The sequence below is a fragment of the Physella acuta genome, unplaced genomic scaffold (assembly GCF_028476545.2).
Source record: "Physella acuta isolate Inbredline_101_S28 unplaced genomic scaffold, ASM2847654v3 ptg001076l, whole genome shotgun sequence".
NCBI lineage: Eukaryota > Metazoa > Mollusca > Gastropoda > Physidae > Physella > Physella acuta.
This window is the reverse complement of record NW_026732593.1, coordinates 97,433-109,706: the sequence shown is the minus strand read 5'-3', so window position 1 is coordinate 109,706 and position 12,274 is coordinate 97,433. Positions and strand designations below refer to the sequence as shown.

General features: G+C 38.4%; 1 protein-coding gene across 1 annotated transcript in view; it reads right to left on the bottom strand.

The window, feature by feature from the left end:
- LOC131955538 (QRFP-like peptide receptor) overlaps positions 1–11,955 on the bottom strand; it is a gene marked incomplete at its 3' end in the record, with an annotated part of 47,454 nt that extends 35,499 nt beyond the window's left edge. Inside the window, exon 1 of the mRNA XM_059319694.1 lies at positions 11,636–11,955. Within this exon, the coding sequence (XP_059175677.1) occupies positions 11,636–11,955 (320 nt within the window). The remainder of the gene's footprint in view (positions 1–11,635) is intronic.
- Positions 11,956–12,274: the final 319 nt, after the last annotated feature.

The window sequence follows — 12,274 nt, the reverse complement described above, 5'->3', positions numbered from 1 at the left end:
TTGTCACATTAACACTACCTGATTAAAAAAAAATTATTTATTAAATATCAAGAAAAAAAATGTGTGGCATTAAAATAGTTTTTTTTTAAAACTGCTGCAATCTGTTGTGCACATATTTTATGTCAATAACTTTCTGAGGATACTAAATTGTGGTACATAATTAATTACATTGTAAAAGAACTAACTGATTAAACACCCATTAATTTTTGACGTGGCGTCACAAGGTCGGGTACCACCCGGTATGATAAGTGAAGGTGTCACTCCACCCTTTCCATTAATTTTTGTCTTTTCAGTTTTAGTGTCACCCCCTCACCCCTTACAATTTATTTTTCAACTGGATAAAACATATTTTGATACTAATAGTTTACAATTTAAAAAATGTGGTGTTAACCCTCTAAATAGTGTCACCCTGTGCGGTCTGCACCCCCCCCCCCCAATTTGTTAAGCGACTGCTATGTAGGCTACTACTGTACTAACATACACAGGTAGATGATGGGTTTAATGTATGTTTATGATGGTGCTGCTGAAGTATGCCAGTCACTATAGTACAATGGGCTATTGTATTTAACGTATGCTAATATTGTATATACCCCCCCCCCCATTACCTTGACGATAAAATCTTAACATTTGAATCAATTGTTCACCTCTGCGAATTTTACTGAATTGTAATTGTGTATTACTGCGCGCGTGTAACGAATATAAAGAAATATTTTTTGCAGTACTCATTGTAAAAGAAAATGTAGATGTTTTTTAAGATTGAATTTATTGTAAACAGTTCTAGATATGTTTAGGCAACTATATGTTGAAAGTGTGAATGTGTTTTAAGAAAATAAATATGAATATCATTAAAGATGAGTCTACAAATGTGTGTTATGTTGAATCGCGCCGTCCCATGTTACGTTAAATACATCAGTATAAATATTTATAAACACATCATTATACATATCTCTAATATTTTGTATCATGATGAAAACCTCTTTATAAATATTTCTACCATAATGAATAATGCTGAACACATCATTATAAACAGAGGCGTAGCGAGGGGGGGGGGGGGCGGGGGTGTGGACCGCACCGGGTGACACCATTTAGGGGGGTGACACCAAGGCAAAAAAAAAAAAAAATAGCAAAATATATAGAGAAAAACTTGAGGGGTGGGGGGTGCAAATCAAAAGTTTGAGGGGGGGGGGGTTGCAAATCGAAAGTTTGAGGGGGGGGGGGCTGCAAATCGAAAATTTGTCCGCGGGTAGGGTCGCTACGCCTCTGGGGGGTGACACCATTAAGTGCCGCACCGGGTGACACCCGACCTCGCTACGCCACTGATTATAAATATTTCTTGCGTGATGCTTAACACACCATTATAAATATTTCTACAATCTGTATAATGTTAAAAACCTCTTTATTAACATTTTTACCATCTTATGTCAACCTGAACACATCACTATAAATATTTCTACCATCGTATGTCAAGGTGAACCTCCCCCCACCCACCCACCCCACCCTGCTTTCTGCCCAGCCTTCAGATTTTCTGTCTAATGCGTTTTAATTGCTTGCTTTTAAGCGACTCTCCGTGCGTCGTGTTTAGGACATTAAATATTCATCGCAAACACGAGCTTTTCTGCGAACGTCATGGAAGTATCAAGTTTACCCAGCGAGATTCCGCTAACTTCGCATAAACAAAAAAAACGTGATAAACAGAGGAAAAATCTAGGGATTAGAATAAATAATTTCATTTCTTGTATGAGTCACTTTAAAAAAAATCAATACGTCCACAAACTTAACACGCTGCAACATCCGCCCACCATGTTTAAATTGTGCGGAAATTTTGTGTAATTTTTTTTCACGGAAATACATCGTATGAAACAATAGAAATTACAAATACATTGTTTTGTTGATTTTTTTTAAGGAGAGGAAGGGGGAGGGGGCGCAGGTGGATGGTGGTGATTAAAATGGTGTCTAGAGAGTACAACGACAATTATAAACGTTTCTTTAAGGTTAACTATTCAGTTTCGCCAAGACATTGAACTCGCAATTTAGTTTTTTTTTACATACTTTTAAAAATACTTTTTCCTTAACATGTGTTATTTATTTCTTAATTGGTTTTGTTAATTACTTGTTTATCATTTTAAATGCACAAGGGTTTTTTAAAAGATTTTAAAAATTTACTTCTGATTGTTTACTCTTTACTTTCTAAATATTCAAACTTGAACTGAAAGAGACACCTCAATAAACTACCTATATAAACTGTTTTTCTTTTTATTCCTATAATCAGACAAGAACACCAAGAAACCCCAACCGTGTATATGTTACGGTCAAAGCCCGAAGTCGGCCAATGCTAGGATTGGCCGGCCAGGATACATCGAGTGTCAACCTATAAGCACATACTATATATCTTTGTTACTTAAAAATAATATTATTTTTTTTAAAAAACAAATTTAAATTTAACGAAGCAGATATATTCACTTTCTATAAATCGAATAGTTCACTATATATCTTTGTTCTTTAAAGTTCATATTATTTTAAAACAAATCCAAATTTGACGAAGCAGATATATTTACTAACTATAAATCATATTGTACAAAGACAACTATTACTCAGATAAAATGTAGGGGTCGGTGTGGTCGGGTCGATAAAGCTCATGCTTACTAAATCGAGTTCGAACCACCCGGGTAGGTAGGCTCGATAGCTGGGAACAGCAACCCATTTTAGAGACAAAAGTCCTAAATCAGACAACTGCTGCCTTGTAGTTTGTTCTTAGTTGGACAAAGACTATGGAAGCAAATCCAGAAAGAAAAGCAGGCTGAATTCAGTCAACGGCTTATATGGCGCAAAACATGCTGAAACATAATACCTTATAGTGTCGGCAGAAATTACTTCCAATATTACAATTAAGAACGGAGAAGAAGATAAAATGTGTTACATTGGTTTATTTTTTTTAAATTAGGCACCTACATGTCCTAATATGTGGAACTTGTGTTTCAAACTTTCAAAATTTCGTTGCTAAGGTTAAGTGACATTGCAAGAATTTACAACCTGTGTGAATTATTATTTCACAGGCGTAAAGGAATTTACAAAAACAAATGGTAGCTGCAGTAACTAATACTATCTGTTTTATTACTAAGAAATTTACATAACTTTATCCATTTATAAACTTGCACCCTCCTCCACTGTGCAATAGTCATAAATCCAGACCCTCCTTCAATCTAAAATATTTTCTCCGCATCACGTACATATAATTCTTATCATCAGAGGCGTAGCGAGGGTGGGGAAGGGGGTGGGGGGGTGGGGGATGGGGGGTACGGACCGCACCGGGTGACACCATTTAGGGGAGTGACACCAAGGCAAAAAATAGCAAAATATATAGAGAAAAATGATAATTCCACTTAATTAAGTGATTAATTCGAGTGTTAAATAGTCTTTTAACAGGTGCAAATCGAAAGTTTGAGGGGGGGGGGGGGGAAGGGTATGCAAATCGAAAATATTGAAAGTTTGTCCCCGGGAAGGGTCGCTATGCCTCTGGGGGACGACACCATTAAGTGCCGCATCGGGAGACACCCGACCTCGCTACGCCGCTGCTTATCATAATTATCATTTATAAGAATTTAAAAAAATTAAACTACTAGGTAATGTTTCTTAAACCTTAAGAATAATTATGAAATAAGCCCCCCCCCCACCACCCCCCCCCCCTTATAACTGATGACGTTTCATATGGACGACCCAATACTAGATAACACTTTTTTCCCATGAGTTACATCATCCTAAAATCTATGATCATTTTATTTTTACCGAACACTATATTTTAAACATTGAGCTACAGTTTTTTTTAAAATGCATATATCAATAATTTGGCTCTCGTCTTCATTATGCAATAAATTATTGTGTTATCCCCCTTTACAGTATGTTATCTCCCCTTCTAATTAAAGCAAAATAAAAACAAATGGCTCTGTTTACAAATTTACAAGGGAAGTGATATGATCGCCCTCAACCGGAAATCGTACAAGTGCTGCCGGGTGCGCCGGCCTTTAGGGATGTCACGTGGGAGGAGGGTCTTAATTATTCATGTTCTCCCTGGAAATTCCGTATCTCGCGATATTTGAAGAAAAAGGCTGGTATAAGCACACACACACACTCACACTCAAATACACACACCGCAATCGCACGTACGCACACATACACCACATCATACACCACACGTAAATGTCGTTAACATACATACACCACACACTACATATATCACACACACGTCCACATACAAAGCCCCCCACCCCCCACAAACACATACACACTCTCACACACACGCACATACACACAAACGCACACACTTATAAATAAATAAATAAATAAATAAATATATATATATATATATATATATATATATATATATATATATATATATATATATATATATATATATATATATATATATATATCTATGTATTTATTTTAGTATGTGTTCATGTGTGTGGGTGTGTTTGAATATGTTTACTGCCGTCGTTGTTTATTGTTTATGCTACTTAAAACCTCTAGAGTACGTCAAACTTTTCAAATTTTTTTTTTGAAAATCCATCAATAATAAATGAGTGATGAACTGAAAGCGAGGTCAATTTACACTTCCGGGTTGTGATATCATGACCTCTTCAGTCTTCATCCTACAGAACTGTCATCGTGAGATATCAATCTGGGGTTCTAGTTTCTTAGACATTACTATCTGGGGGGCTAGTTTCTTAGACATTACTATCTGGGGGTCTAGTTTCTTAGACATTACTATCTAGGGGTCGAGTTTCTTAGACATTACTATCTGGGGGTCTAGTTTCTTAGACATTACTATCTAAGGGTCGAGTTTCTCAAACATCACTATCTGCGGTCTAGTTTCTTAGACATTACTATCTGGGGTCTAGTTTCTTAGACATTACTATCTGGGGGTCTAGTTTCTTAGACATTACTATCTGGGGGTCTAGTTTCTTAGACATCACTATCTGGGGTCTAGTTTCTTAGACATTACTATCTGGGGGTCTAGTTTCTTAGACATCACTATCTGGGGTCTAGTTTCTTAGACATTACTATCTGGGGGTCTAGTTTCTTAGACATTACTATCTGGGGGTCTAGTTTCTTAGACATCACTTTCTGGAGTCTAGTTTCTTAGACATACTGTCAAATGCTTAAGGCTTGTATAGCAAATAACGATATACCAAACTTAAATTTGATGTCAAAGTTAAAACAAAAAAAACGTCTTTTCTTTTTCAATAGTCGATTTTTAGCTTTTTGCATTTAAAGGTTTTTAAGGCTAGGGTTTTAAAAAAAACCATTTTCTCCGCCCCCCACCCTACCACCACTCCCTCGTCAATTATCTGTTGTTGTTTGGTGTAAACTACTCACTCGACACCTGAATGCACCACAAAACACCACATTTGTGGTGACGTGTGCGAGCTACAAGGTCGAGAGCCTCCAGAAAATTGGTCCCCCTTGCAATCACCAAGTGCACTAGTCCAGAATCGCCGCGTCATCGAGTGCTTCTGCCAGGTTTAACAGAGGCTTCAGAAACAACTTACGGGTCGTAAACATATTAGGTTAGACCAAAATAGGACAATTTCCATCCACCCATTGTGGGGGAGGGCGTGGCCGGGTAGCAGAGCGTATGATTGCTTACTCTTAAAGTCTTGACTTCCGTTTTTTTAAATCTAGAATTGCGTCCATAGCTTTTGTCTTCTAGCGTCACTTTCATAGCTTTCGTCTGCCTATAAACAATCAGCAAGGCGGTAGTTGTTTGTTTTTGGATCTTTCTCTCCTTTATTAGCGACTGTCTTCTGATAATGAGACTCATCTTTCCGGGGTACAAACTCGGGGCTTTTAGAGAGCAATCCAATGCTCTTCTGCCTGACCACCCAATTCCTTGTTTCGTTGGGTTTCCGGTCATAAACCCCCCTGGACATAAACCCTTCGACATAATTCCCCTGGTCATAACCCCCCCCACACACACACAGAAAAAACCCTGTACATACTCATCCCCCCCCCGGAAATAAACCCCGGGAGCCGTTTCGTTACCAAGTTCTCAACCTGCACATGTATTGTTCACAAACGACGTAACACACTACATCCAGTTTTAGACTCGACCCTGCCCTTCCCATTTATACTATCTTTATATAAATCCAAATTCGCCTCTTATATGAAAATATACATTAAAGATTTCCTCTTGTTTCCTATATTATTATATACTACTAAGGGGGGGGGGGTCAAGTCGGTAAACCTAGCAGTTGCTAAAACCGAAAAGTCTCAAGTTCGAAACCTCGGGCAGATGAGGCTCGATAGCTAGGGAAAGCAACTCTTCTAGGAGAGACAACTCCAAAATCAAACAACTGCTGCCTTGTTCTTGGTTGGACAAAGGCTATGGAAGCAAATCCAAAAAGAAAAGCAGGCTGAAATAGGAGTCAATGACCTCACTGGTGCATAATCAGTTAAAACATATACTTAATTGTGCTGGAGGGAAACCCTTCAAACACTAAAATTAAGAACGAAAAAGAAGAAGATATACTTATAATGAACATTTTCATTTTTAATACTTTTTGTAACGAAAAAAGTAAGTACTCTACTTAATCTCGATTGTAAAGTAAGATGTTCTAACACTGGGGCGCCTAACGGGGTAAATATAAAAGTTCCTCAACACGTCCTTAAGGTGTTGTTGTTTGCAAGCGTGTGCACTCGTTACCAGGGACGCTTAGCCAATCAAATACTCATGAAGCCTTGGGCTTCGGACTTAATATTGTCGTTCATGAACTTTCTTTTTTTATTGCCAAAGATGTATTTCCGCCTAGAGTCTGTTCACATTTTTATCTTTTTCTACATCATAAACCCATCGCCGAATGTCACAGAAATTATTTTTTAATGTGAATAATTATCGCGCGCAGCTATTAAAATTTCATCATATTTTGATGAAAACGAGGACGAGGATTACGTTTTTTTCAATATTGGCAATTTACAAGTTTTCTTTTATTCTTGTTTTTATTAAGCGTGGGAGCAGCAGTATTGCAATCTCAACTCGTCTTTGTTCTTCAAATGGTGTTTTTTTTTTCTTTACTTCACGCGTGTGTTGTTGTTCTCAGAGGGAGAAAACTATTCATTAAAGATTGGGGGAAGACTATAACTAACATTGTAACAATGAAGGTTTGTGTTATATGACACAAAATGTACAATCGTCGTCGTCTTTTCTCGTCGTGTCCAAGATTCATGAGGTAGATGAAGTAGAGTTCATCTGTTTCAGTGACTTCGGCATACAGAGCGGTAGTGTGGTAAATGTTTTGCATAGCTGAATTAGTTTACCTAACGTGGGTCAGGTACTCATAACAGCTGGGTGGACTCAGGAAAGTTCTACAGACTCGAGCCCGGGATCGAACTTAAGACTTTGGGGTTAACTCGTTAGCTCTACCATCCGACCACGCCGTTCTACAAACAAAGCAATAATAAACGTTTTAAAAACACAGCGCTTACATAGAATACTTATAATATTCAACACCGATATACTAAACACTCATGTAACTATAACATGGACACTCAGAAGAAAAAGAATTATTTTAAAAAAAAATACAGTGCTTACACATCTCACTATATCTTCACATTTGATATCTATTCAAGGCAGACAAAGTTAACTGTGTAAATGTCGATTCGCTTTCGAAATGCTTTTAACTGTAATCAATTGATCGACCGTTGTTCGAATACTAAAGTATATATAGCTTCTATTCTGGTAGCATTATATATCAGTTAGTTAACTTTTCTTTAAGACAAATGGATCTTGGACAGATAAAGTAGAGTTCAAATAATAATCTGAACTCGCCATACGAAGCTTTGTTTTGTTAGCACTATTCCCAGCCGTCTTTACCCAACATGAGTCGGGTGTATTCACGGTTCAGTGGATTCAGAGATAGCCTACAGCCTGTGGACCTTGAACTTGCGGGTATTCGTGTACTCTACCGCTGAACCACACCGTTCCGAATGAATTCACGAAGCTTCGATAAATATTTTTGGAATATTTTAACACATGCGTAGGTAACAAGAAATGTTTATTTTTAAACTACATTTCAGTGGGTCCGTTCGCGGATTGGAAATGAAATTTTGTTTTTAGACAAACATATTTGTTTGGGCAAGTAATCGATCATAACGTCCGAACCTTCTGAACAACGCTCGATTTTTCTTTTAAATCACACAAATTAACATGGCCATGAAAAGCACAAATTTAGATTTATGGCAAATAATGTAATGATCAACAGGTTTTTTTATCGATGGAGTGATTGTAATAAGTGCAGGGCCGAGAAATGCTATACACAATCATGTATGCTATATCAATGAGATTAGGTTATATTCAGGAGCAACGCGATCAATCTATATACTACTAAAAGTCAAGTTTGTTTACATGTTTGAATATTTATTTGTTTGTTTGCCTGATTGACTATTGTGATATGTTCGACTCTACCGGGACAGCTGTAAAATAGTATGTAGGTAGAGAATAATTTTTTAATGCAGACAGACTGTTAATCACAAATTTATTTAAAGACGTTAATTAATTTATTGATTTATTCATTGTTAAATTAACCGTATTTTTTTTAAAATGTTAATACTTTGAATAAACTTTTGTGGGGATAGTGACGTCCCTTGATAGTGACGTCAGAGTTTTTTGTTGACTCTTTAGTACAATAAAATGGCGGCGTCTATCGAAGAAAATTGTGTTCCCATTCCAAAGTTTAACGCGTTCTAAATCTAATTTTCTGTCGGTCATAACTTTAACAATACGTCCGTTTGCTGTATTTATTACGTTCCAACACTTATATCAATTTTCAACTGTCTTTTTTCATTTAGGTTTACAATAAATTTCTCTAGATCTAAAGATCAGCTGTCGAAGGAAATTTATGAATCTAGCCTAGATCTAGATCTAGGTCACTAAACTCAATGTAAATTCTAAATCTAGACTTAATGTAAATTCTACATCTAGAATCTATTTCAGGCCTTAATACATCTAGAATCTATTTCAGGCCTTAATTATTTTATATAAATCTTTGTTTGGCTAATTTAAGATAAAATTTAATTTGAAAGTTACTACTTCTAGACTAGACGCTCGAAATCAAGTTGCATCAAAGTATAGTATAAAAATTCATTTGTGACGTCACGAGTAAATAGCTAAGTTTGTAGCGTAGTCCGCTCTCATGCGAGTGGTACAGGTTCTAGACCAATATGTCAATGATATTTTTTTTTTCAATTTTTTTTTTTTAGATGTTAACGATAAAAAATGATATTTTTTTTCAATTTTTTTTTTTAGATGTTAATGATAAAGTTGCCTATCTGAACTTGGCAGGATACAGGGCAGGTGAAGTAGAGTTCATCTGTTTCTTTGTCCTAACCATATGAAAGGATAGTGTGGTCAGAGACATGCTCGGCTGGAATCGTTTTTTAAACGATAAAAACATGTTGTCTGAGACTTGGCGGGACACTGGGCAGGTGAAGTAGAGTTGAGTAGGTCACATGTGACGTCAGTATATGAAGGGATAGTCCGAAATCGGTGTTTTCGGTGTTTTTAAAAGATAAGAAACATATTTTTGAATGTGGGCTCTGTTTTTGTGACGATAAGTGACACTGCAGTAGCGTAGCGAGGAGGGGGGGGGGGGGTGGGGAGGCGGGGGGGGAGGGGGGTGGGGAGGCGGGGGGGGGGGGGGGAAGGGGAGGCGGGGGGGGGGGGGGGAAAGGGGAGGCGGGGGGGGAAGGGGAGGCGGGGGGGAGGTGAAGGGGGGGGGGGGAAGGGGAGGCGGGGGGGAGGTGAAAGGGGGGGGGGGGCGGGGGGACGTATGTTGGGGCGCCAAAATGGTTTGGAAAAATAAATTGAAAGGTTGAGGGGGGTTCAAATCGAAAGTTTGAGTGGGGGGGGGGAGGGGGTGCACATCAAAAGTTTGAGGGGGGGGGGGGGTTGAAAATCGAAATCTTGGGGGGGGGGGGTTAAAATCGAAAAGTTTGTCCCCGGGCGCCGGGAAGGCTCGCTATGCCTCTGAGTGACAGACGTGATGTTTTTTGATGGATGACCCCCGAAACCCACAGTTATCCAAGGGATGACGGGTATTCTAGTTGCAATTAAACTTTTACAATTGGACTCTAAATTTCATTTTGACTTTAATGATAATTTTATAAAATATCAATTACCCGAATTTTTTCCCCTAATCCTATTTTTATATTAATACATTTCAAAATATGGATTTCTATGTAACCTTAGCTGAAACGTCATAATATTATAAATATGTAAAAACCAATTTGATTAGAGCTATCGTGTTCTTGGTAGTGTAATATACACACAAGGAAGTAGTTATCACACTCTTGAGGGTTTAAAAAAACCCGACATCATCGATATCGTATATCTTGTTCATTCTGACATTACCTTCTTCCCCATTCTTAATGTATGGCTTTAAATTATGCACGTATACTATACGACTTACGTTTGGTCTGATGACTGCAATTATGTACCTGGTCACCTGACCTCTCCCTAGACTAACTAAATTTTTAATTAGCTCTGAATGTTATAGCGAGTCGACGTATTAATTAAAGGAAGCTTAATTTAATTTAATTAGTTCTCAAATTTTAACAAGAAAACTGATTATGCAATAGTCTAGAGCACAAAGCGACCTCAACTGCAAGGTTTATGATCCTTTGAGTTTATATAAGAGTTTATACACCTGTAGTCATGTAGAAGATGTGATGTTAAAGGCTTATAGTTATACAGAAGTATTTCTTAAGTATAGGGCCTACATTTTTTAAACGAGGGCCTATATTTAGACCGAAGGTATTGATTTCCGATCTCGGTCCGGACTCGTGACTGCAGAAGGTCACTGAGTCCACCCAGCTCTGATGGGTACCTGACTCACGTTAGGAATAATAAGGGTGGTCTTGCATAGTGCCGAACGCAAAATCTCTTCATATGCCGAGGTCAAAAACATATGAACATATATTTAGGTCTGATTGTTGACTTAGCTTAACTTTATTAACGTCGGACAGTATTTTGGTAAAAAATGGTTCATTTTTGTATGTTTTTTCGAGACAATTTTGAAATACAATTACCTGCTTTAAAACTAAAAGAATACGGAGACGCATTTTATCTAACATGCGTTTGGAGATATCTTTTGATCTGGCGTCTTTATAAAATTGTGTCTACCGTCATTCTAGCACCAATCTGTATATATGATTCTCTTCTTGGAGACGATAGAAAACACCAAGCTGTAAGCGCGCTTCCTACCACCCCCACCCCTACATGGTCTGGTGAACTGGTTGGGTTGGGGGAAAGGAGGAGGGTGTCGACCATCTAATAGTGTTTTAAAGCAAACATTTTCAGTGGCAGCTTTGGTACTGTCAAATTCACAAATTATGAATTACTGAAAAGTAGAAAATAAAACAACTAAATAGCTCGTATATTTTATTTCCTTCCCCATGTCGACTATCAGTCACAACTTTCAGTGCATTTGAGTCTTGTGAGTCTGTCTATTCAAGTAACCACAGTTCAGTCCCCTGGTTAACTTAAAAACTTCAAACAACCACAGTTCAGTCCCCTGGTTAACTAAAAAAAACTTTCAAATAACCACAGTTGAGTCCCCTGTTTAACTAAAAAACTGTAACTCACCTGGCCACGGAGATAATCACCAAGAGGTTCCCCGTCAGTCCCACCACGAGGGTCACCCCGTACCCAATGGCGTTGGGGATGAGCGCGTCCAGGGGAATGTTGGACACCGAATCCTCGTAATCGTAGCTGTAATCCTCTGGCTCCAGTGACGTCACGGGAACCGAACTCTGGTTCCCCGAGGTCACCCTCAGCAGCAGACCCATGATCAGGGAACCGTTGACCGTGAGGTTCCAGTGGGGGTCACGGAGAGAGTCCGTGTGGGGGTGGTCCTCCGGTTTTATCCACGGCTCGTCCGTCGCGTTCTGCACCAGCTGCGTCATCGTGCGCCGTCTAGGAGTGGTGTGTGGCGCTGGGGTGGGGCATGCTGGCGTTTCTGGAACCTGGGGGGGGGGGGGGGGGGGGGTTAGCTTGGCCTGTTACAAAAGTTAAATTTTGATTTAAGCAAACATGTAAACAAATGAACGCTTGCTGCTGAGCAATAGACATCTATTCAAGTAATAGGGCTTGTAAGTCGCATTGTTTCTCTTACTTAAAATTTGACATCTCGTTAGCCAATGTCAGGTGAGTTCTCAAAGATTATTGTCAGTTTTTTACGATTTTAAATAACTTAACAATAGCGTAAGTAACTTTTATTTCTTT